Source organism: Haliotis asinina, chromosome 3 (assembly GCF_037392515.1).
Source record: "Haliotis asinina isolate JCU_RB_2024 chromosome 3, JCU_Hal_asi_v2, whole genome shotgun sequence".
Lineage (NCBI taxonomy): Eukaryota > Metazoa > Mollusca > Gastropoda > Lepetellida > Haliotidae > Haliotis > Haliotis asinina.
This window is the reverse complement of record NC_090282.1, coordinates 31333685-31360902: the sequence shown is the minus strand read 5'-3', so window position 1 is coordinate 31360902 and position 27218 is coordinate 31333685. Positions and strand designations below refer to the sequence as shown.

The window sequence follows — 27218 nt, the reverse complement described above, 5'->3', positions numbered from 1 at the left end:
GTAAACAATCGAGTCTGGACCAGACAATCCAGTGATAAACAATATGAGCACTGATCTACGAAACTGAGATAAGATGACGGGTGTCAACAAGTCAGCGAGTCTGACCACCCGATCCCGTCTGTCGCCTCCGAAGAGCATTTTTAGCCCGGATCTTCATGGGTCAGACTTACATTGAGATTAAGAACTCCATTGCTGGTGGACCAAGCCACATAAATCATGATTGTCTTATGAAATAATTCTACAGGGAAGGACATAAAAAAGAAATTATAGCTAGTTTTGTTATTTTGCACAGCACTGACAACATTTATAAATCGACAATGGTCACATCGTGAAGAGATGGTCATAACAAAACCAGTTCTGTTCCACCAGATATAAACAGTTTTTCCGCACTCGTCAGTGATTTGTTATGGGGTTGTGTAATTAAATCTGACGCAGCCAGTCCAGTGATCGAAATCGTGAGTAAACATCCACACAATGAACCGAGTTTCTGAGTCCGACCACCCATACACACACACTCGGTCACAAAAGGCAATCCTATATTTGGCCTAATAAAATAAACAGTGTCAATAAAGTGATGAATTCCCCCAAGGTTTCTGAATTGCTAGGTGACATCTTAATTGCTGGTTGAGAGAGGAAGGAGGGTGGGTGGACGGCCAGGCCCAGTCCAGGCTGTATCATTAGTGGCGTGTGCAGGACTGGGAAGCTGTCTATTAGTCATCGTGGACACTGGGCTAATACTGGGCTGGACCCAACACCATGCGGTCTGGTTTGGGGGGCAATTATTACAAGCATAACCAATTAGTACCAGATTGAACCTAATGAACAAATGTCTTCCTTTCTTCTCAGAACAGACTACCAATGGGGTTAATATCAAAGTGCATCTGTAGGTTTTAGTACAGGAATATGCCATACTGCTGTATCTCTCTAACATGGGAAGTCTGTTTGATGGCATTCTGACAGAATGGCAACCATACGTCAGGAGAGCCTGTTCAGTGTAAAAAGTCTTCTTCATGCCAGCTGGTGACCAATGTTACTACACATCAGCATCGACATACCAGATAATATAATAATTATTATACGGTCCCTGGACACATTAGGCTGTAAATTGTGAATGTGTTCCCAAAATATGTGAATTAAAAATATTACATCTATGTCCCATAATTATTTCAATGCTAGGTGAGAGGGGTATGAATGTAAAGCTGACACGTGGTACCTATTGTTGCACTAGAACAATGAAGGTGTAGGGAAACGATTCTTGACAATCATGATAAGCATATCAGTATGAAAGTGCAATAATCTTGAGTGTTATTCCCAAACCTACTTTCAGAAATATCCATATAAATGGCAAGGATCTGTAAATAAATGGGTCTGGACAAGACAATTCAGTGATCAACAGTATGAGATTCATTCTACACAGCTTGAATATGATAACATCTGTCAACCAAATCAGCTAGCCTAAGAACCAGTTTAGTCACTATTAGTCATCTCTTTTAACAAGCAATGAGTGAAGGGTGAGACATTAAATGGTGAGTGTGAAGGGAGACTGTAATTATAAAAATAGCACAGTCTAAAGACCGATCTTAGCACCCTCCCCACTCACCCTATAACCAGTGCACAAGTATAGGTGCCACAGCACCCTAGGCCTCTCAGTCATTCAAACCCAGTCAAGCAGTTATAAATCAAACATAATCAGTATAAATACTACAAACAGAGAATATCTGGGAAAACAGTATTATATCACACATCTGTCATGAACACTGTGGTACAAATGTGACTGGCTGTATTCGGACAACCTCCGCAGTGACATCGTCAAACCAGCAAGTCACATGTACTATGTCTATGGAGAAGAAGTACAGACTGTCCCTACACTTCTGTCTCCGGTACACTGACCTAGGATCTTCATTCAGCACTTCTTGTATAGCAGCTTCAACATCACCTACACAGCTGAACAGATTCAGTCTGAAGTTGGAGTCTGGGGAATCTGATGAAAACCTGCGAAGCTGTTCAGTAGCTGTTGGTGTAAACCGGACTCTCAGCTTCCTGACCTTTCTGATCCAGTCAGCTGTCTTCACATCAGAGTTGTCACTATGTTTTGTTTCAGTGAAATCTGAAAGGAGACTGGACGACAAGGTGTCAAGAGTTACCTCCCCTTCATCTCCATGTTGCTGGTTCACCATACTCTGTTTATTACAGGTTGTTATACTTTCATCGGTGTTTACACTATTTTCAGATGTATTACTTTGTTTACTTCCTGAGAACACAATACCTCCTGAATTTTCATCATTAGTCTTTTCAATGTCAACTTCTGAAGAGCTTGGCTGATTCTCTCCAGTTTCCAGACTTCTGGAACCCTTCAACAAACATGGGTTGCTGATTGAGTTGGCGACACTTTTATCCTCCTGAAGTGAAATGTCTGTTGGGTCAGGTCTTTGTGATTCTGTCTTAAGATATTGGTCAGATTTTGTAACCATGGTAACAGGAACATCATAGTCAGGGATGTAAGGCTTGATATCCAGGATTGGGGTCCCATCTAGGATGTCAATGCCTTTCAAAAATATTGTAGCACCTGCAAATTTTAGATCAACATCAGTGATTGTTTCAGTACCAGACTTACATTGAAGTGTTACACATTAGGATATGATTTAATGGTATTTAAATTAGAAACAGCTGGACGATTATTTTTATCATTAACACATAATTCTGGAAGCACCATAGTGTATGCAGTATAATTCTTTAACCTTGTATTTTGTCGACAGCAGCAAGGGTGAGGCCTATAGCATTTGGTCGGTATGGAGACCTTGTGGAGAACACCCCTACCCTCCTTCCATCTAGCCTTGGTGGTTTCACCTTGGCTTTGGTGTGGGCATTGTTGTTCTTATGGAACAGAAACATAATCCTGAAAAAGAATGGAAGTTCATGTGGGTTGCCCTACATTTTGACATGAAAATAGTACTAGTTATTGGTAATGAAAAAGCTATCAGCCATAAGGACCTGCATAAAACAATAGCTGTGAGTCCAAGGGGTTTTCAGTCCGCTTTGGTCCTTAGCTAACGTTAATTTCGTACAATGCATATATCTGAAACATTTACTAAGCATTCAATATATTTCAATATAAAGGCATGCAATGTATATAGAGTGCGTCAGTACCTGTATCTGGTATGTGTAGGATTTAGATTAAAATGTATACTGAGTGTATGGTACAGTTAAGAGAAGTTATAGTAAGGCCAGACCAATTTATTTCCTTTTTTAGGTAATTTTTCAAGCTTATGACCAAAAATAAAAGTTAACTTCCCTACTCAAAAAATAAAGTCCTAATGTTTTTATTGGCCAAAAGTGTAAATTTACAAGATAAATTTTTCAGGTTATTTTTTGCCCCATATACACTTCACAAGTACAATACTTTGAGTATGCAGAAGGAATATTATTTTGACTGATGATTTTATTTTTATGTCTTTTCCCCCCCTGCCTTTGGGTTTTCTGAGGACAAATATCTGTAAAACAAGAAATTAAATTGGTTGGGCCTGAGCATAATTATTGTGAGTTTACCACACATGAGAGAAGTTATCCAAGTCTTCTAAAGAATGTTCAGGGTTGTTAAAAACAGCTTTCTCGATTGTAATACTGCCTTGAGCATGTGTACAGATGGCTGGTTGACGAGGCGTTCCATTCTTATGGTGAAACACAGATGTCATGTAACCAATTGGTTTCAGGTGCCATAAATCTGAAACATCAATAAAGGTAAGTTTTCTGAAAGACATCAACCTGGCCACAATATCACTTTTCACATTTACAAATAATTATTGTGACCAATTATCGGAGATTAATCACTGCCTAACGATACTTTGAGCCAACTTTATGTGTACCATTCTGTGACATTATAGTGAGTGAGTGAGTTTAGTTTTACGCCGCACTCAGCAATATCCCAGCCATATGGCGGTGGTCTGTAAATAATCGAGTCTGGAACAGACAATTCAGTGACCAACAATATAAGCATCGACATGCGCAATTGGGAAACAATGACATGTGTCAACCAAGTCAACGAGTCTGACCACCCAGTCCCGTTAGTCATCTCTTATGACAAGCATAGTCGCCTTTTATGGCAAGCATGGGTTGCTGAAGGCCTATTCTACCCCAGGACCTTCACAAGTCTGCAACATTATAAGCTTGCATAATGATTCAAATGTACAAATAGCAGGATGTTCTGTAGTATAGAAAGGAATGGTAATCACCATACACATGGTGAGGGAGTGAGTATCACTTAAAGCGACAGTTTATCAGTTTACAGGCATGACTATAAGCAACAATACTACGATCATGACGTCTGTTTTTTCAAAGTAGGTAGGTACACTTGTTTTGTTACACCTGCAAGTATATTCCTGACTTTGGAGAATTATTGTGAGGTAGCACTGGCTGGTATACATTTTCATGTGTGCTCTCCTAGACCTATTAAAAGGCACAATTTCACACATTGGCCTATATTATACATACTGGGCATATGCACTCGCTTCAGCTTCTTATTGATGCTATGAAAGACTTATTATCCCTTACAACTTGCCTGAAATAGATAAGAGAACACTTGCCATGGAATGTAAACAATTATATATATATATATATATATATATATCCAAACCTGGTGCATGAGGTTTAGTCTGTGTTAGTGAAACTGGTTTCAATCACATGTTGCACCAGACCTCCATTCCATTTTGTGTAAGACTCAGTTCTGGCTCCAAAGGAGTTATTGGATATTCATAAAATGCGCTCCAACTGTATCGGATTTTAAATGATATTCGGTCTGTATAGGGCGCGAGAGTCAATTTAATGCAACACTGCATTAATTAGTTCATTCAATTTTTTTAATTCAGTATTGTAATCTAAATAGGTAATTTTATTTAGAATAAATTATGTGTTAGGTACCCTGAGGGCTGAGCACTAGTATTATTGAGATAAATGCATTATTAGTGTATTAATGGAGTGTGGTGTGATGTGAAACAGTGTTCAGTATTGTTCCACTTTTAACATTAAATACATATCTGGACATATATCATATAAGAAAAAATGGAAACCACAATTTGAACCATCATGGTGAATTTGGCTTGCCTAACTGACATTCAGTCAATCAATGATTTTAAAAATATTCAGAAATAATGAAAGAAAGATTAAGACATTTATCATCTTTTAAAATATGTTTAATATTGATTGCGTCTCCCCTTACGTATTTTTTTAACAAAGGACAATACACAATCTCTGTGAGTAAAGCTGAATCTATGAAACTATTTCATGGTATTTTCGCAAGTTTGCATTTTCCGGATTTTATTCTTAGGAAAGTGATCTACACGAGGCCATTTCACAATTCAACGTCATAATTGACTGTCTGAGATCACTATAGCCAGGTCGGCATTATATATTTTTGATAAGAGTTTGTTCAAAATGTACAAACCGCCCATCTCAACGTATTAATCGTAAATTCTCCTGCCCTATCTTTCCGACACGAGTTCGCCCACGTTACCGAAAGCCAAAATGGATGTAAAACGAATTGATAACGTCTCTGATATTTTATAAATGCAAATAGAACATAAGTTGATTATTTCCACAACCATATTATCAAGTTTTTATTTTCCGTTGTTTAAAGGTGGTATATAAAGATCAATTTACATTTACATGGGAAGTCGTGGAAATCTCTAGTTCGTTAAAAATAATGCTTATACATTTCTAAAATACCCACCTTGAGAAACCGGAAGCGAGTTTCTGCATAGCAACAAAAGGAAATACAGGCTTTATTTTGCAACAGCTGGAAATGTCTCCATAAGGAAACTTGATTAATATGGAAACTATACGACAATGTTGGGTTTAAAGAAGTTTCAATCACAAATGTGAGTTGAAGTAGCTCTGTGAAAAGATTCATCCTGACTTGACCGTCGTGAAGATAAACTGTCATGGCGGACATCGTACATTGTAGCATCTGAATTTGCTTGTGCCCACATGATAACCGGCGTATATATAGAAGAGTATTTGAGAATGCCTTACAGCACTGAAAAAAATAAGTACAGGTATTAACTTTACACGAAAGTATGGATCAATATTGTATCAGGATATCAGATTCATATTCTTGCGCCTGAGAGGTTTCATGAATGCAAGTGCTTTTACAGATGGTATGCATACAATTCAAAATTGTTTTTACCTTTCTTAACTCTCTATTGGTCAGAATAACATTTCTCGACGTTCCACAAAAGACAGACTGATCCTATCCAGGCCCTATTCAGTGTTAGATTTGGGTGAAATTTTGAGTGAGTCCAAATTGATGAAAATAATGTTTCTGGATCCCTCCAATGTTAAATAGATGGGCAGATGTAAAATAGAGGGGGTTCTCACTAAATTTGATTAGTCAAAACACTCCAAAACCCTCTCTTGAGCCAACACTGCCTATTAGTCTATTACATAATGATTATTGTATGCTGCTCGTTCAATAGATATTCTGGAAATATTATGTATCTTGATGTGATACAGATACTCTACAGGGATTTAGAGATTATGTTCAAAACTATTTTTTGTCATGTGTAACTCATGCACTCTTCATGTGTTCAAGTGTGTCTTTTAGAACGTTCACGAATGAACTATAAACATAATTCTGATCCACCATCAACCTTGGGAAATGTTTGTTGAGAAAGGCTAAATCATCTGCAGTGTGCCCCTTCCTTCTCGTTGAAGATTCTCAGTTACAATTAAAAATGTTGCTTTGGCAGTATAATGCAGTTATAAAATATCCCACTGATTATGCCTTTTGTTGATAGTTGTGCAGAGTCAAAAATGTGTCTGTTTTTATCATTTCAACCAATCTAAAGATGGAATGCAAAGTTTTATTTTCTTGAGAGAAACACACTCCCTTTCTTACCTAATCACAATGTTTCATTTCAGACATAGTATCAGCACTCTAGAACATCGGTTAAGAAAAATGTAACATCAGTATAATTCTTGGAAATCACATGCCAGTATGAAGCCTTGAGCCACCAAACTATTTCAGTGAGAGACCAGGATTCATAAGCATAGTGTCCTGGTTAAATCCATGTTTGTGCTGTCAAAAATGCATAGTTTCAAATGTACATTCATGTGTATTTATTGTTTGGTACAAGAAGTAAAATGTCTCGAAAGAATCTGTTTTTATACCCGAGCAATGTGTTTTTGTTTACCACCTTTCACACGTGATGAAATAAACTGGTATTAAGTGTGTGTGAAACACCTTCCATCAAAAATTCTTGTTTACTCTTGTTTTTGTTTCAGCTTGAAATAATGTTACAGTCTCCATTAAGAATGCTTCTATAGCAGATAAGTAATCTCATCATGACTACAGAAGTCAAAAACTCATCAAGCTTTAAGGGGTTTATGCGGGAGTCAAAGATCCGCACCCCGAAATACCAGCCTGTCAAAGTTGTGAAACCTGAGAAACATGATGCTATGTATCCCATGAGATGGCCGCCATATGATAATGTAAGTTTTATCTTTCTCTAGGATGTACCTTGATTAGTCAGGCTCTGTTGATCAGTATATGATTTCAAACAAGGTCCCTTTATGAATGTAAAGTTGTTCTATAATCCAACTAGGATTTTCAAATCTCTACATATATGTGCATTATTAGTTTATGATTGAAATTCATAAATTTGATTAAAGTTATTCTTTCAAAGTTTTGCAAACATATGCACAATATGTATGAAATTGTTACTAAACTGGTTGAAAGAAAAAGCTTTACCACAGTGTCATGAAGATGAATGAAGTGTGTCACTGTCTTGATAAGTCAGGTAAAATACTGACTCACTGATTTGGTGGACAAAGACACCGCCCACCAAGGTTCAGTTAAGAAGAAGATACTTGTGATATTTTCTTTAGTAATTGAGTTGAGCAATTACTTTTCCATTTCAGACTGACGTTGAGAATCGTATTGATGGAGTTCTTGGCCCGCTGTCTATATTTGCTCCATTTCCACATGAAGATGGTAGGAAGAACTGTTCATATTCACACATGTATCCACATATATCAGTACATTTATATTAGATGAATCTGTTTTTAATTTGATTGTTATATTCAAGTCTGCTGAATGATCAGAAAGTTGTTTATCTGTAGAAAATATAACACTTATGATTTGAATCATTTCAATTTTCTGTTTCTAGAACCAGAACATGTGGAACTTGAATTAGAACGCCCAGTCACTCCCATTGATGTAGGTATTCTTGTTTATTATTTTGGGTCACGTGTGAGAACATAAATGAGTTCAAAGGAAAAGAGTTCTTTTATTCTGTTTTAACGTGTCCATACTTTTCTGTTGACTTACAGCAAGAGATCAAGAGTCAGCCATCATCTCTAGACCAGCTCACAAAATTTGTGAGGCGTCGGATTGCAGCACGACCTGATGTACCTTTTCTCTCTATAGAAGATCAACAGAATCTGGTACAGTACATTTTAATAAATTATCTCATTTCTGCTTTCAGTACTAAATTATATAAACTGTTCAAATATAGGTCATTTTCATGCTAGTGTACTGCCTTATAGTGTGGTGAAACAGAGAAGATGTTGTCGATTAATCATTTTGATAAAATGTAATTACATGTTTGAGTTATCTCCCTTGATGTGTTTTTTTAAGTTGAAGTGTCTTCATTTGTCTGTGGTTTCCAATTTCAATCCGAACCATTCAGCAAATAAGTCATAACTATATTCTACAAAAATCGTTCTTGAAAGAGATGTTGTGGGTGGTAAACTCAAACTACCTTTTGTAGGTTTATGTAAAACCCAATCATTATCAGACTGTTTTCACAAATGTATGATCATGCATGTCTTCATGTTTCAGGCTGGTATCATCATGGGTGAGGTGAACTTGATCTGGCCAGACATCAGGAAACAGATTGATGATCCATTTCTGGTGTGTACATAATTTTAATATGGATTTACTGAGACAAGATGCAAGAAGCTTTGTCAAATGTGGGTTATCACAAATATGTAATTTGAATTAATCATTTTTGTGATTAATATCTTGTATGAAAACACTGTATTGATCACAGACATTTTCCTTCACTCTACAGAGTCCTGAGGAGAACAAGGAGTTGAACCGTCGTATCGCTGTGTACATTGTGACTGTCTGTGAACAGCTCTTCTCTCATTACCTCGACAAAGCTCAGGGTGAGTGAGTTAGTCTACTTTGGTATGATAAGCAGTTGCTCTAAGCACAAGGCTGTGTACATTGTGACTGTCTGCAAAAGTTCTTCTCTCATTACCTCGACAAAGCTCAGGGTGAGTGAGTTAGTCTACTTTGGTATGATAAGCAGTTGCTCTAAGCACAAGGCTGTGTACATTGTGATTGTCTGCAAACAGCTCTTCTCTCATTATCTCGACAAAGCTCAGGGTGAGTGAGTGAGTATACTTTGGTGTGATAAGCAGTTGCTCTAAGCACAAGTCTGTGTACATTGTGATTGTCTGCAAACAGCTCTTCTCTCATTATCTCGACAAAGCTCAGGGTGAGTGAGTGAGTATACTTTGGTGTGATAAGCTGTTGCTCTAAGCACAAGGCTACAGCACCCAAGCTCATGTGTACCAGATGCTATGTACTCCTGAACATACAGACCAGTAATGGCTCCTGAAATTTCATCTTGATAAAAGCTGATACAATTTAGATTTCATGTCATGTTCTCTTGTCTACACTTTGTTAATACCCTTTGATCTTCTGTGTGATCAGTTCATACTCGGCTGTTGCAGTGTTAAATAGCAGAGGTGTGTTCAGTGGACCTGCCAACATGAGTCGACTCAAGGCCCAGCTAGCCCTGGAAGCCAGCAAGTTGTAAGTAATAAAAATACTGACTCATCTTTTATTTCATGAAAGTATGTTATTACATGAGTAAATTAAAATTATGAAAGTGTATATACATGAGTGTTTGGATTTTAGTAAGTTCTGTGCATGTATATATTACATGAGTATTGCAATAAGTTTGTCGTAGCTTGATGATGGACAGGTTGGTTTGGGGTTTCAGTAACATGTAGTTGCATTTTAATCTGCATATATAGTTTGACCATCCTGACGATCCGTCGCTACATTGTTGCTGACATGAGAGGCCAAGGTGAAACTGAGTCTGCCTCCTCAGAGGACTTCTTCACTTCTCATCCCACTAAGGCTAAGACTGCTGTTGGAGGATTTGCTCAACTGTCTTATGAAGGACTGGTAAAGCTACTAATGACAACTATTTATCCAGACTTTGGTGGTACTGAGGCATTTTAATGATGATCTATTATCTCCCTTTGATCAGCAAATAGCAGGTGTGAGTTTGAGTCCTAGTCATTGACTTTACTTACATCAGTCTTTAAGGGTTTAACTAGACCTTTCTACCATAGATTCAGCTCCCTAAACCATCAATTCTGTGTCTGTCATGCATCTGTCATAAATGATTGACATATTCTTATGTCATGTCTAGGTGAAAGTAAAGTCCACCTGTATGCAGATAAATGTTGTAGGTGCTGAATAATGCATCAAGATCATCAAATCAAATAAATGCCATTACATCAGTCACTTAAAATAGATCTCATGATATTAGTGTTCTTGAGGCCAGCACTCTTTGGTTATTAAATATTTCCTTATTTGCCTAAAGGTTAATTCTAGGTTAAAATGGAGTAAGTGAGTGATTATGGTTTTTGGCAATATTCAAGCATGATGGGGAACACCAGAAATGGGCTTCACACATCGTACCCATGTGGGGAATCAAACCCGAATCTTCAGTGTAATGAGTGGATGCTTTAACCATTAGGCTAAGCCACTGCCCCAGGTTAAAACTGAACCGAGACACCATGATTTACGTGTGTTTCTGTCAGATACAAACAAGTCGTCCCAAGTCCAAGGTGAAGAAGTACCGGATGCGAACACTGGACCACGACGTGAGAGAGGTGGGTCCTGTAGGGCATTACCAAGTTGTATTAGTATAGCAGTGGAATGTTGTTGTTGTTGCTAAATATTCATGCATTATGCTAGCATAAATATGTTAATTTGTCATGAATCGGATTGAAAAGAGGACCTGAAGCCATTGTTTGATGATGGAGCTTCATGACATGTTTATGCCTGAATCCATCCAGTACAGTTCACCATTTCACTATAAGTCACAGGCTATAGATAAGTTGTGATATTGAATTTGTATGTATTGTAACAGAAAATCCTTTATTAGAAGTCCTGTGGGATGCGCATCATCAAATTGTTTGACATTCAGGCCTGTTCTGATTTTCACGTGTGATGTATGCCCCAGAAATAAGCATGACAGTAATGAGGTGACTACAGTATGATCTTTCCAACAGATGACCAACAACATGCCAAGCCTGGACACCAGCAAACTGATGGATCTAGTGGCCCAGCTCCCAGATAGGGCCATGGCTTCCCCTTCTGAAGGTACTTTGTACTGAGGGATCTAACGTTTCACAGATTCATAATGCTAAAGTTCAGTGCAAGTATTAGATCTTGGCCTGCCTTTCTCATGATCCATTATTACTGACAGAGGAATGACCTCTACAGTGGTGACTTGTTTGTGTATGCATGCTTCAGATATATTTTGTACTTTAGCTTTATTCTGAAAATGTTTTTTATGTTTAGATGCTCGATCTCTTGCAAGCAGAATTTCTGAGAGAGAGTCCAAAACTTCTACGTAAGTGTTATGTCTCTTTTGTTTGATTGTTATGTAATAAAAGAAGTGTATGCATACATGCATGCATGCTCACAATTTCCCTCCCTCCCTTTCCAATTTCTCTCACTCGTTTCCGATAGAGCATATGTAAGTAACTAATTAATTGTTAGTGTGACGGTTTCTTAAACAGTGACATATTTTTGTACTCATCATCCATATCTAATAACCTCCGAATACATGGCCAGTCTCTGATTATGTTATTCTTTTTTATTTCTTAAAGTTTCTCACAAGAGGAGGCATCCTTGCAGAAAGTGTTATTGAAGGTAAGATAGTTTCAGCTGCAGTTACGGATTAATGATTAGCAGTCAATCACTGTTTCTTCTTTGTATTATCGTAGGACCAGAACCACCCAATCATTTATACACTTGAAATGAGCTATCATATTTGATAACACATAGTGAAATTACTGAATTTTCAGAGGCTCATTTGCTAACAAATTGAATTGTAAACAATGACATGATGATGAGAACTTATGAAAATAATTCATTTCGATTGAATTCCTTTATCACAATAATATGTCTTGGCTAACAGAAATTAACAGCATTAGGTGTGTGACACCATGCAATGTGGTGTATAATTAACATGTCTTTATTTTGTGTTACAGCGGTGTAGTTCTGACCCCAACCTCCATGACGGCGAGACCCTACTGGAGGAGATGGAGATTAGCGAGCGTGTCCGTGACGACCCCTTTCACCAGTATGAGTTGGAAGTTCTACACAGGGAGAGGGACATCATGGCTAAGGTACTTGTGACTTTGTGATAATTATTACTCGCTCGTGGAAGATACTGCAGTGTAATATTTTTATGGCAATGTTACACTAGAGTAATACCGCTAGATGTATGACGTCATAAGGGTTCAGAGTTATGACATAACAATGCTAATGCTGCTGTCGCTGTGGTACTGGACCTTGTTTGACTCAAGAAAAACCAGGAATCTGCACACTGTAGCCGCAGTTTCTATCAGTTTGTGCTGGAAGTAATAAACAGAATACTATACATGCTTCCGTGAAACTTTTGAAAGATTCAGCATCAAACTGAGAAGGTGAAATCCCAAATATGACAGATATTGCCAACTTGCTTTTGCTCGTTTGATACTTAATAATTCACTCGTTTAATAAAGATGGTATTACACTGAGGGTCACTTAGTATCCTCTATGTATATGTAGATCAATACTCTGGTTATGTTGTACAACATAATTAAAGAATTCCATTGGAATAGTTCTTTCAGGCTCAGGTTTTTGGGCAGAGAAAATCAGAACTTACATCGTCTTTGGTTATTTTATGGGATGAACATCTCATACCAAAGCTGAATTTACTTGCTTGACTACACTTCCTTTCTGTTAGTGTTATATGTTTTATGAGGCTGTAGTTACATGTAGATGGTAAATTGTATCAAACAGTTATTACGTATTGATGATGTGTCTGCCTTTAATCATGTTAATGCATGTATATAATGAGTGAGTGGTTATTGCTCAATACTGCATCTACAATCTTGTACATATATTTTACTCTCAATAGGTTTGTAAGTGCAAGCTTATGTTTAAGCATTAACAAGTATATCTACTATGTTATCCTATCTGAAAGGAATTAGCGTGGCATGTGACAGTAAGAATTCTTGGTATATACACGTTCTAGTGCAGATGGTGTTGATACTTCCAGGTAAGACAGTGTTGTCCTCCACTCACTATTGTACCACACACAGCACAGCCTTGCAGTCATGCAAACACATGTATTCTATAAGCCCTATTAACTGTATCCATTGACTTCTACTGGCCCAGTTAACTGTATCCATTGACTTCTACTGGCCTTGTTAACTGTATCCATTGACATCTACTGGCCTTGTTAACTGTATCCATTGACTTCTACTGGCCTTGTTAACTGTATCCATTGACTTCTACTGGCCTTGTTAACTGTATCCATTGACTTCCATGTGTATTGTCATAGCACTGTGATGTCACGGGCAGAGTAAACAGTTACTGTTCAGTTCTACCTGTTGATGTGGCTAGAACAAGCCCTGAAACATTGTACTCCAGTATAAAGAGAGGATGTAACCCAGACAAATCTCTATGTTCACACAAACAGAGGTCATACACTCAAGCATTATCTAGCTCACTGAATGTTTGCAAAAACGTAATTTTTTTCTTTGTGCAAACAGTTTATTTTCCAAGACTTTTTGGTTCTGATTTGCACCACAAATATTATCTATGTATTCTTCACAAAATATTCACAGGCACTAGTAATGGTGAAAATGCATGCATTCCTTCTGTAATTGCTAGAGGCCTCTAAGGTACCAAGCAATCCTAGTTTTGCGGTAATCGTAACACCCAGTCATAGCACTCAGGTCTCCTTGTCAAACCAGGTTCTGCTTGTTATATACCGGGATCCAAAGCTCTTGCTCTTTAGGAACCAGAATCAGTTTGTCTTATGCTGTTGGTTCAAAATAGCTGGTACAATTTCAGGCCAGTTCAAAGTGTCTTATGTGCTATTGTTATTCAGGCGACAAAATTATTCTGGTTTGTATGCAGTTTTCAATTCAAGTTATTATGTAAGTGTTTATCTTTCATGGGAAAAACTGACATTGAAGGATACACATTATACTTTCTGATATACACACTTTAACTGAAGGATATAATCTATGTAGATAAATGTGACAAGAATGTTATATCAGCACACTGATAATTCTGTCTGATGAATACCCCCAACTGGCTATGAACTGGGTACTCAAGGTTATATATTAGTACTGGTCTTGGAGAATCAATGCTGTTCTAAAAGGGGCCCCATTCCTGAAAGCAACTGTAGGGGTACGACAGTCCCAAGTCCATGTTAAAGTATGGGAGTTAAGATCATCTTAGCACTACTATCACTTTGAGGAATGGAGACAAGGGTTCCTTTTCACAAAGGTGTCTCACCATTACGGCTTTTTGAAGTCAGTGTTAAATTATAGGAGTTACAACAGTCGTATCACTTAAACAGCTTTGTAAAAAGGGACAGGTTTCGTTGATTGTGTGCCATGGTCTGCCAGGATTGTTGTTCTCAATATCAGTCTTTGGTGGTTTGTATGGGTTAAGATGGAAACACAGCTTTCATATAGGTGGAATATTGGTGAGTGGGCATTAAGACATACACATATTCACACAGACCAGTGAGTATATCCATCAGCGACTGGAATGTTTATTCATTCTGCTCATGCAGGAGAAGGTCGCGGATGACCAGCCTAAAATTGGGTCAAGGGAGTATGCTGCGGAGGATCTGCGGAGGTTGGTGGACAGGAAGGATGAGTCTCACCAGGAGGTAGATGAAGATCTACCTCCTCTCTTACAGGTCAGTCACTCTCTCGTTGACTTCACCATTATCAGAATTCCAACATGACAGGGAATCTTTCAGGAATTATTTACAGCTTTATAATAACCTATCCCATCCATCTGCAAAGTGTCAGCCATTATACATCTTGTCAAGCTGAGATACATCCATGAGTTATATGCCTGTGTTTACGACTGTAGGCTATTGTCCGTAATGCACGTCATGACGGCCTGAAGGAGAAGATGGCAGAAAAGATGGAGGAACTGGAGAAGAAGAAACAACAGAGGATTGAGGACGAACAGTAAGTGCAGCTATTTAACTACCATGTATCCATCTTTTAAACCTTGCCATCTTGAAGTGTTAGGGAGACAATTCACAATTCACAAGTTCCACAAATATGTGAATAACTCATGCCATCTTGCAGGAGAGTGCTTTTCATTCAGAACATAACCTCTCTTTTGCAGCATCGCTGTCGAAGCCCCTACTCATCCACAGCCTGCGACAGTGAACAGCAAGCTCTCAAACGAGGTACTACTGTCAAATATACATGTTGAAACAGAAAAGATATTATCATATACATGTTGTGCATATACTGTTAAAGCATCATTCAGTATTTCACATATGACAAATTAGATTCATTATCCATGTATGTTTCTGCTTGCAGCTGACAGTACGTACATCCGACATCCGTGTGTCAGAACGGGTATGCATGTCCTCTATCACCCTGAACAGATTTGCCACGGTCTACAACGACCTGATTGAAGAGGTAAGTTTCTGAATGAATGCTGTTGTCACTATTTCCTGTATTCAATATGTCTAAATAGTAGATATAACCTTTGATATGACAATGCTAGACATGCTGGTAACATAAGGTTTAAAAACCAATGTCTCCCAGAATGAATGTAGATGTTATTCAAATCACCCAATATTTAACTGTCATATAATTTGAACAGACAGTGGAACATGGTGCCATGTCATGGAGACCACATATTTGATGGATATTCAACCTAACGTGAAACTGTTGCATCTACCATTGTCCTGTGTGTGTGTCAGGTGGATCCTGCTACTGTGAAGGGTCTAGACAAGAACCTGTTCCTCTCAGATGAGATCCGGGAGGTGTACCGTGAGATCATGAAGACTGTGCCTCAGGACCATCTTGACCTAGACGATGTGAGACTTTACTGCCTAGCAAACACATTCTGAAACCCAAAATAATATTTATCTTATTTTGAGTAAGACAGTCTTATTAGGTTGTCTAAGATAAGTTACAGCAGAAAATATAGGAAAGCTTTAAGCATATCAGTATGTTTCATTTGTCACATTCATAAGAAATGGATGGAATATAGTAGTGAGTGAGTGAGTTTAGCTTTACGCCACACTCAGCAATATTCAAGCTTTATGGCAGTCCGTTTTTTATTGATTCTGGACTAGACAATCCAGTGATCAACGGCATGAGCATTGATCTACACACTTGGAATATGAGGGCATGTGGGTCAACCAAGTCAGCGTGTCAGAACACCTGATCACATTAGTCAAATCTTGTGAGATGGGTTAGTGAAGGTCAATTCTAACCCGGATCTTCACTGGTGTTTCTTTACAATAATACATAAAGGTTATGATAAATGAAGACACTACATTAAATCGATATTACGTGTAAGTACTGGAAGATTGGATGTTTGAAATCTCTGATATTTACAGGACTTGATGGTAATACCTGCAGCAGAGAACATCTCTCTGGCTGGCGCCATGGCTTCAACAACATTGGCCAAGAAGCCGAATGAGAGAGTCATAAACCCACAACTCCGGAAAGGCCATGACCCTCCCTGGGGAGAAATGGATGCCAAAAATTGGGCAAGAACGTGAGTACAGCACAAATATTACCCTAATGTATCAAACATTTTAGTGTGATGCTATATTTAGCAGTAAATTCTGATTTGATCCAGACAGTTATGTGTACCACTCTTTGTCATGTCCGTTCATTTGTTTCAGACCTTCAAGTCCGCCAAAGAATTTCCAAGGAGACAACACATTTACACCTTTAGTAAGTGTGCTGATGCCAGTATGTGGGTTTGTCTAGTGGTTAAAGTGTCATGATGAAGACTTAGGTTTGATTCCCCAGATGGGCATAATGTGTGAAGCCTATAACTAGTGTTCCTCACTGATATTACTCTGATATTGCAAGAAACGGATGTAATATCCAACTCACCTATTCACTCACATCTAATACAGGTGTATCTAACTTGTCTATACTTATGCAACATGAAAGCTTGTTTGTCCCTTCATCTGTGCACATTTGTCTTTTCCGGAGCAGAACTTTAAAACGTTCAGTATTTCTTCACCAAATTAGCACATAGATAGGTCTGGTGGTGAACTGGTGCCTTTTGGTAGTTCTGGATGAGTGAATAAAATATTTGTCCATGGCAACAAGTTTGTCTTTGACTGAAATTGCTGGATGTGCTCTTTTCCAGAACAGAATACCCTTTCAGTACCCTCATCCCACTTTTGTAATATAGTCACAGACTTGGTTAACACATGTCAGTGTATCCCAACTGTGTAGATCAATGCTCATGCTGTTGATCACTGGATTATCTGGTCCAGATTCTATTACTTGCAGACTGCACTGTGGCAGGAAACTAAACTCATTCACTAAAACATTTGACATAGTCATGACTAGTTGACATAATCATGGAGAGAATTTGCCATTGTGGTGGATGTTGATGTCTTCATGTTTCTGTCTACACTGTAAGCATGAGTTTGTGAGAACCGTGACTATATGTTCTGATGTTTGTATCATATGCATCAATGAGTACTGAAGTTAACAGTTCATTGTAACTATTGGTAATAATCTGCTTCATATCAGACTCCAAACCCAGATAAGATCCATGCAGCCTTCAACAACCAACCGTCGAAGACATCTCAGCCGCTGACATCATCCGAGAACATGCCGAGTGTGGTGGCAGACAAAATGGCCAGGACATATGCATCGTGGCTGCAGTGGTGGAAGAGTACCGTCACCAGTGATGACTACATGAAGTTCCTCTCCACACAGGTTAGTTGTTTTACCTTTATTATTTGTGTCTGTTTCAAATGATACTTTATAACTGTTTCCCTTTGTGCTGTCAGTATAATCTGGAGACAGGCTTGTATGCAGACAAGTCTGTCCTGTACACACTTTGTTGTAGGACGCTTATAGTATAGGATATAGGAAACAAACATATTCAATGTATCATTTTTTTGACAAGAAAAATAAAGTTCCTGTAATTAAAGTAATCATAACATCTTACAGCACTGTATGCTACACCATTTGAATTCACCAGACAGACCCGTGAAGATCCTGGGGTAGAATAGGCCTTCACAAACCCATGCTTGCCACAAAAGGCGACTATGCTTCTCGTAAGAGGCGACTAACGGGATCAGGTGGTCAGGCTCACTGACTTGGTTGACACAGGTCATTGGTTCCCAGTTGTGCAGAACAATGCTCATGCTGTTGACCACTGGATTATCTGGTCCAGACTTGATTATTTACAGACCGCCACCATATAGCTGGAATATTACTGAGTGCGGCGTAAAACTAAACTCACTCACTCACTCTTTACCAGACACTAATATTTCCTGTATGGCCACTTGAATTAGTAATTTGGGATGCCACTGGACATCTAGTTTTGTAGGTCAAGGTTAACTCTGTCCTCAGGTATTTCATATCCCATCTTCAGCAGAGAAACCTAGACAGTGTCCATGTGCCAAAGGTCATCCCATGGGTTTCATGTAGGACTGTTGCTGTACACCGTCTAGAATGGAGCAATTGCTGATGACAGTATAGGGGCATGCTGACAGTGATGACGTGTCATATGTCTAGTTTTGGCAAAAAATCAAAATCAAAATCCAAGACTGTGTTCTCTCCATTTTGGTACACCAGTAAAGCTGTAATCACAAAGGACATCATAACTTTGAGTCTCAGGGAATCAGTTCCTCAAGCCTCTGTTTGAAAGTAAATTTGGGTTTACTTTCCTCAATTTGACGTCAGAAATAAATAGAATATTATGTTTGAGCCTGTACTATGTTTACAACACTCATGCCTAAATATCGGTATATGCCTCACTTTCACTCTTGCTCGTGAAATACTAACAATTAGGCACTAATATAATATTCTCTAATTATGTAGTGTTCAGTTAGTTTCATTCCGTTACAGGAGACAGATTTCATGGGAGTGCTGTTCCATTTCTATGACTCTGAGGATGATGATGGTGAAGATGAAAATGATGATGGCGATTCTGGAGGAGGGACAGGGGGAGGGTCAACCATAGGAATCAGAAACAGGCCACGCCCCCCAAGGCGGAACAACACAAGGTCCTCTCACTCCATCAAAGCTACAGAACAAAGGTGAAGTAGAGACAGGTTCCTACTGATGTTAAAGTGTTTTCTGTTTCTAACTTTTTCCAACATCTTTTAGTTTCATTGCCCTTATTTGAAGTGTTCACATCAAAGAAAAAGCCATGTAATGCCTACATTATTGGAAGTTCTGGAGACAAACAAGTACTTTAATCTTGAGTTACAAGAGAAATAACTATGTAATTGAAAGAAATGAACATTTTATGTTATGTTTTTATGAGTAGAATCAGTGGAGCAATATGGCAGAAACATAGTTTCTCTGTAATATTGGGTAATAGCCTACAGTTACATCAGTTTGCTGGAAGAGAATGCCACATTATCACAACAGCATCATATTATTGTAATGTTTTATGTATAGGAGAAAACACACCTCTGAGGTTTTGGTAGACAGTGTAAAACCGGAGGGGGAGGGAAATCCCAGGATGGTGGTGCATTGAGGTCAAACGAACAGCTGATGTCAACATGGCTGCAAATCAATTCGATGCGTGTTGTTTTGTTTTGATTTAGTGAAAACATTCAGCTAGATAAATGCTTTTTCACATCGTATCGAGGGAAATACGGCTTGGGGAATACAACCTTACGAGGGACTGATAAAACCCCGTATTTCCCTTGACACGATGTGATAACTTATAATGTAGATGATCATTTAATGAAGCTACGTAACAATGACTGAAGCACTCGTAAAATAAATTTATTGACAGTAACAATAAGTAGATAATTTAACCCCACCACTTTCGTTGGCCCGGTGGCTGTGCGGTAGAGCGTCTGTCTACGGATGAGAGAACTGCGGTTCTTACTAACGAAAAGTAAAACCTGTCCCTCCAGAACAAAAACCTCAAAGGCGGTTGACCTAATATATAGTGAGAAGCACACTTTAGATATGTATTATGGGAGTTTTTACTCTTTAAGGGTGGTGGGGTAGCCTGGTGGTTAAAGCATTTGCTTGCCACGCTGAAGACCATGGGTACAATATCTTAAACCCATTTCTGGTGTCCCCTGCCATGATATTGCTGGAATATTGCTAAAAGCAGCGTAAAACTCACTCTCTCACTCACTCAACTCTGCCTTTAGTCTTTACTGGGTCGGTGAGTGTAGTATGAGGTATGTAATACATTTATAACTAATATGATGTTGTTCTGCTGCCAGAGAGCGAGACAAGAAGGTCCAAGAATTGAAGGCTCTCAAGACAGAGTACAAGGAAGGCTTCTGGAATGTTAACTCTGTCCTCCTTGGTGGCCTTGGCAAAGACCCAGGTTTAGAAGGTAAAATGTAGTTCCATCCTTTTTAATGATGTCAGAATGTATGTTGCCCTTTTCATATTCAAGAAGTGGAAGTGAACATGTTTCATGAGCCAAATATTATTTCTGTAGTATCACAGCAGACTTTTAATAATAGTCAGGGCCAGACAAACAAGTGGTTGACAGCATGAGAGACAATCAGTGTTTACAGATTTGTTATTACATTCACTGAAGTATAACAAGCAAACAGGGCCACACTCTGAGTTAGTATATTCTCACTCTAAGGTAGGTTTGTTATCAGCAGTCTGACATATTCTACAGACTATGTGTGGGGGATTGGTACACTGGTGTTCTGCATCTTTTTTTAGTTGATGAGGAAGAAGCTAACAAGACACAAAAGCCTGTTGAAGCAAGTAAATCGGCCAAGACACTGGCTGAGAGGGCAGCACAGGCCAGACAGGCTCGCTTGATACGTGAGAAGTCAAGGTGAGCTACCATAATATGTCTGCTACAGTCAATCCATAATCTGTTCCTGCAACAGCGTCCTCCCTTTAGAATCTTTAGTTTTTGTTATTTTCTACTGTAATTTGGTCATTAATCGAAGTAAAATCATTATATAGTGATATTTAGAAAGCACTTTTACGAAAAAATGTGAGAATTTGGCCATGAGAACATGATTTTCATTAAAGGAATGTGAGACTCCCACCAAAGATGTGAGAATTGACAGGTTAGGACATCATGAAATAAAAAACTGCACATAATTCTGTCCCTTTGTTTCTATTTAGAGTGACATCTCAAGCATCAGGAAGACTATCAAGCACAACCCACTCTGCAACATCCAAGTCATCTGAGGTAGGACAATTATCAGTTAAACATAGATAAGCTATTAACAAAATTATCATGTACATATCACCATCACAACATTGTGTAAGTCTTGTCAAGATTTTGAAAGATGTAGTTTACATCAATGTTACTTTTTCTTCTCTTTGTTTGTTTCAAAGTCTGATGTATAGAATCCTGACAAATATTTTTTTCTGGATTGTTACACATGCAGGCAGAGTTCCAGAAGCCAGCAACACCACAAGAACGCCTGGAGCATGTGTGGGCGTGTCTGAAGATGACTGACAGCATGAAACTTGATATGGCCATCAAGTATAGCTGTAATGAGTTCTTTGACAGACTTAATGAGGTAAGAACTCTTTTTTTTATCATTTAGTAGCAATACAGTATCTGTATCTATCTATATGTGGCATTTACTTCTTCTTATCAAGTTCAAAACATTTATGAGATTAATTGGTTTAAGTTCTATTCGAAATATGTTGATTTAAAAAGAATGCTTTGTATGACAGTTCTAAATCCAAACAAGGAAAAATAAATCGTGATCGATTTTATTCTTGGGTCACCAGGTTATGGAGAAGTGGGAGACAGCAGCAGATCTGATTCTCAAACGAGAGGCTCTGCTGGAGAAGTTGGAAAACTTTGAACGAAGGGCCTCTGACCCCAACAGATTCTTTGAGAAAGGTTAGAGTATGTTAGGTGCATGTATGTCATGGGGATTATGTTGTCAATGTTTTACTTAAAAAGTTTCCAACTGAGGTGGTAGGAAGGAAAACGTCATTGGTTGAGCAGGAATACAAGTGTTTCTGTCATTTATCACTGATTTTTACTGGACCTCTGTTGTCCTTTTGATATTGACTGTTCAACACAAAGTACAACACTATACCAAACCATCTTAACACTACTGGGCACCCCAGACACTTTAACAGATCTCTTTTTATGCCTCCTTAAGTCTGACCAAACATGGCTCTAGTATGGAAAGAGATTTTAGGATGTTTTATGTGATTTAAACGGAATAATGTGAAAGGTTATCTTCAGTGAAACAATAAAACATTTTTGTGTTAATGTTATTTGCCTAAAGGACTTTATTAAGTCTAGTATTAATATTTCTCATGATGTAAAGAGACTGTTTGAAAGAAGTAAGACTTCTCTTACCAATACCTCTTTATGATTGGCACCAACCTATGAATGATAACACAGGTTATGCATGATAGCACAAGACAAGAGACAGTGGGGTAGCCTAGTGCTTCAAGCATTAGCTCATCTTGCTGAAGACTTGACTACCTATTCTTGAAATGTTCGTAGCTCTACGAACTTCTTGAGCCCATTCTTAACACATTGACACATCAAAGTAAAGAATTTCTAGGGCAACCAACATTGCAAAATAAGGGCCCTGGGTTCAATCCCCACATGGGTGCAATGTATTAAGTCCATTTCTGGCATCCCCTGCCATGATATTACTGGAAGATCGCTAAGAGCTGCATAAAATCTCACTCGCTCACTCGCTTGCTCAACTCACAAGATAAAATGTCTAATCTGGGATAATGCAGGACACAAGGGCAGCTCAGTGCTGAGGCTGGAGGAGGCCAGACAGAGGAGCTTCTACTACAAGGTAACACTTGTAATGGCCATTGCGCAGGCAGTTATTATTTTAACCCTTTGGGCACATTATACATTGATGCATAATTCTATGATGTGAGGCAAGCATCACATGCAAGGAGTGTACCTGTCATTAAGCACATACCAGGTTTTAGTAAACTGTTCTGATTGCTCAAGAATTGGAAAATTAATTTGATTTTGTTGTTGATAAGCAAATACTGACAAAGGCTTAAATATTGCAGTATGGTGTGCAGAATGCAGGTACGTCATTGAGGGCAATTGCAGGATATGCTTCTTGTCTCTTAGGATATAGCCCTTTTCAGAATCACACGACTTCAGCATCAAGTGGTTTATCAAAAACAAAGTATCTACCACATCATCGTTTGTGCTACAGAACTGTCTGAAATTGTCTATATTTAGGTATCATGACTAGCCTGACATGAGTGAAATTTACGTAATGGGGAAGGGTATTCTGGTCAGACAACATTGATTTGTTTTGTTCATAACTGATGGCTGTGCTTATGTTTGGCAACAAAGAAACACTGCTAACGCACATCAAAATATCTTGGAGCAGGTTGCCTTAGGCAGGGCTTCGCTGATGGTATGGGAGTGCCCATCACTTGACTGTGACCTGTCTTGTCGGTCAGACAAAATCTGAATGGACAAGGGTACACTGGCATCCTAGATGGGGTTGTACCACTTTTCAGGGGCCATAATCTAAAAACATTTTTACATTATTTCTTTCAGAGTATTGATGCCCTGGAAGTTGAAATTAAAGTTGAACTTGACTATGTCAAGGAAAAGTTCCAGGACAGCATAACATTTCAGGTGGGTGAATAGTAGCAATGAGTCCCAACTACTGGTAGTACTTTGATTGATTTTAGATGAATACACAGATCATTATCATGATAAAATTATTATGAGATATGTTTATCTCGCAACATCTAAATTTGTAGACTGAACAAGTAAATAGAGTGAGTGAGTTTAGTTTTACGCCACAACAATAACCAGCCATATGGTGGCAGTCTGTAAATAATCAAGTCTGGACCAGACAATCCAGTGATCAGCAGCATGAACATGGATCTGCGCATTTGGGAACTGATGCCATGTACCAACCAAGTCAGCAAGCCTGACCTCCCAATTCCGTTAGTTGCCTCTTATGACAAGCTTAATCGCCTTTTATTTCAAGCATGGGTCGCTGAAGGCCTATTCTACCCTGGACCTTCACAGGTGACAAGTAAATAGAACTGTAAGCTAGTTAGAAACAAGGATACTTCAATGTCTTTTTATTTGTCAGGGTCGACCATATGAAGACAAGATGAAGTGGGACCGTGTAGAAATGTTGTACTGGCTGCAAGAGGAGAGGAAGCAGCATGCCATCCAATACGAGGCTCTCACACGACAGCTGCCACTCAAACATGCCCAGCTGGAGCCCATACAGCTGCAGGCCAAGTAAAGGACAGGGCCATACTGCTGTATCCTTCACCTTGTCGGGCAGAATTACATGCATACCTGGCTTACACACGTGTTCTGCAAGTGATGGTCAAATGTGTATATTGGGCATTACTGCCACACTGACTCTGAACCCTAGTATTTGTGTGTGCAGCAAGAAGGTATTTGATACATGATTAATTTATTAATCCTTATATTCACAAGAAGGCTTGATTAGTTTTTGTATTTATAGGTTTACAAAAAGCCTTGAAAATTCTTAATGCCAACCAATAAATGCTAATATCTAGAATGTTTTTTTGTGCATTGGTAAGTCAGGTGATATGAACATTGATGAATTTCAATATTTTTAAAAGAGGAAAATATTCCTGTTTCTGTCAAAGTAGGTTAACATTGCCAGCTGAATTTACTTATTTCAGAGAAAAAGAGAGCCGGTATGTTATGTATGGTATTTCAAATAACAACATCTTTGGTGTATCTGCTACCATTATTTTTTAAACTATAGAACTGTATATATGGTTTTACAGTTCACAATTTCTTTTGAAAAGAAATCAACATTACATTGTTTGCTTGAAGTGATTGTGGTTTGAATGCATTGTTTTTTTATGTTGATTAGTAGAAATGTGATATAATCTTCATACGCACCTGCATATTCTCTTGAAAATTTGAAACATTCCAGGAGAAGAGTCTTGCCTTAAACCATATATGGAAGGGTTAGTGACTATTCCTAAACTTCGAAGGAAACCAGTTATAACATAATGTGAAAAGTTTACTTGCACTCTTACATGCAAGTACATATGATCAACCGTCCAAGAATGTATGAACTGTGATAAAATTAATATTTACATCACTGCTGAGTTTTTAAAAGTTTATTTTGTTTAGAGTTTTCTTGTTATATGGTCAAACAGTATTTGTACAGTTACATATTATTCAATTTATTGTAATAGATATGTTGATTTACACGTCTGAATAAATCACTGAACAGATAAACAGATTCTTCTCATTTCAAGAACTTTTCTGTAGTAGGGTCTTAACATCGTCATCTTGTGACACCACAATATCCAGAGACACTTGTAGTTGCATGTCATGTCATAAAGTTGAGGTACAAATATTTTACAGCATGCAACACCTGTTGGGATTCTCTTAAGAATATAGATCCCAAGCAACCTAGTAGTGACAAAAGAATCAGGAGTGACACCTGGTATCTTGATTGCTTGCTTGTCACTGTTTCACATTTGCCAGGATCAGTGCTGTCGATGTCAGTCACTGGATTGTCTGGTCCAGACCAGATTATCTGTATAAAATGGTGCACCTTAAACAACCCACAAATCAGGCTGGAGTGACTTTAGTTTTACGCAACACTCTGCAATATTCGAGCTATATGGCAACTGTCTGTAAACAATCAAGCCTGGAACAGACAATCCAGTGATCAACAGCATAAGCATTGATCTGCACAATTGGGAACCAATGACATGTGCCAACCAAATCAGCGAGTCTGACCACTTGATCCTGTTAGTTGCCTCTTACGACAAGCACAGGTTAAACCAAGTTGGCATTACATGGAACAAATTGTGAAAAAGAGCCATGTTTATTTACAATGTTATTCTTTGACATGAGAAGGATTACCTCAAATATTCACTTGCTCACAACTTAATGCTTACCCACAGACATCTTTTGCTACTCTCAAACCAAATAGAAAACAAGCTTCCAACAGTCAGTCCATGTACATGTGGACATAGCCTGCCCATCAAGCATCAATAATTAGCACTAAATTTGGCTAGTTCAGTCCAAGAAGATAACACACCAACCTCATGTCTGCTCCATGTATCACTTCTTACACAGATCTGAAGACAAATTTTGTCTTTGCAATGAAACTACCACTGAGAAACGATAATTACACATATAACATATGTTGTATTTGAAGGCTTTCAGTAACGCATTGTGTACCTGTAGCTTATGTCATGTGAGTCATGCCAATTCACACTTGTCAGGGAGCTACACAAAGTATGTGATCTGGACAACCAGTTGTCAGGCTTCCATTTTTGCAACTGTGACTAACAGGGTTCGATCACTAACCTTATGTGCTGGCGATTGCATGCCTCACTCTGAGATTATGGATTTGAATCCCGGATGGGACTCAAGACAAAAACGTAATCATGGTAATAGAATCACAACTGAGAAAGGGTGGTCTTAAATTTAACATATGTTGCATGTAATGCAGTGTTGCCATTGGTCCTTTGGAAGTGCAGGCGTTGTCTTGCGTCGGTGACGATACAGTCCAGACTTCACAGAGCACAAGGGCGGGACAGTGGCGGCAGCTTCTACAGGGATGTTGTTGATTTCGTCGTTGTAGATTTGTTGAATTGCAGTCGTTTCTTCACGGGAGCGCTTGCGGAGGTTGCTGATCAACTTCATTGATGTCTCATCTTCTGGTGGGTGGTTGTGTGCTCCTGTAACAGTACGAATGAATTCGCCAACTGTAGAGATGTTTCCTTTGCATCCAGTCTGAGCACATCTCCAGTAGACTGCAGTATCTCCAGTGCGGTTCAGCTTGTATCTATAGCTCTGATGTATAACCTGCCGGGCTCCTCTCTGTGATATCACAAACTCTGCTCTCTGAACATTCGCCATAGTTATAACATGAAATTTCCATTCCAATCTTATATAGTTAAGTTTTGAAAAACTGAGACGTTGAGACATTTAACTCTCT

At 38.5% G+C, this 27218-nt stretch overlaps 2 protein-coding genes across 4 annotated transcripts; one reads left to right on the top strand and one right to left on the bottom strand.

Moving 5' to 3' along the window:
• Window positions 1-264: 264 nt before the first annotated feature.
• LOC137276728 (tRNA (adenine(37)-N6)-methyltransferase-like) lies at window positions 265-5525 on the bottom strand. Of its 3 annotated transcripts, XM_067808360.1 has the most exons (5): window positions 5438-5507; window positions 4489-4555; window positions 3547-3721; window positions 2739-2896; window positions 265-2566 (listed from the first exon to the last, which is right to left on the bottom strand). In XM_067808360.1, exons 2-5 carry the CDS (start codon window positions 4493-4495, stop codon window positions 1749-1751), a joined length of 1158 nt encoding a protein of 385 aa, XP_067664461.1. In that variant the 5' UTR covers window positions 4496-4555; window positions 5438-5507; the 3' UTR covers window positions 265-1748. The 3 variants fall into 3 exon arrangements, with proteins under 3 accessions (XP_067664461.1, XP_067664463.1, XP_067664460.1); XM_067808362.1 differs by lacking the exon at window positions 4489-4555 and having other exon boundaries at window positions 4631-5525; XM_067808359.1 differs by lacking the exon at window positions 4489-4555 and having other exon boundaries at window positions 5438-5520.
• Window positions 5526-5720: 195 nt separating this feature from the next.
• LOC137276727 (coiled-coil domain-containing protein 87-like) lies at window positions 5721-25498 on the top strand. The gene is made up of 31 exons (XM_067808358.1): window positions 5721-5870; window positions 7276-7482; window positions 7912-7984; window positions 8160-8209; window positions 8323-8436; window positions 8834-8905; window positions 9066-9162; window positions 9736-9817; window positions 10042-10195; window positions 10840-10911; window positions 11314-11404; window positions 11606-11657; window positions 11917-11959; window positions 12301-12438; window positions 14889-15017; window positions 15197-15297; window positions 15461-15524; window positions 15661-15762; window positions 16050-16166; window positions 16695-16855; window positions 16986-17037; window positions 17857-18045; window positions 19186-19376; window positions 20532-20647; window positions 20992-21109; window positions 21409-21475; window positions 21678-21812; window positions 22030-22144; window positions 23011-23072; window positions 23807-23887; window positions 24357-25498. Exons 2-31 carry the CDS (start codon window positions 7336-7338, stop codon window positions 24513-24515), a joined length of 3144 nt encoding a protein of 1047 aa, XP_067664459.1. The 5' UTR covers window positions 5721-5870; window positions 7276-7335; the 3' UTR covers window positions 24516-25498.
• Window positions 25499-27218: the final 1720 nt, after the last annotated feature.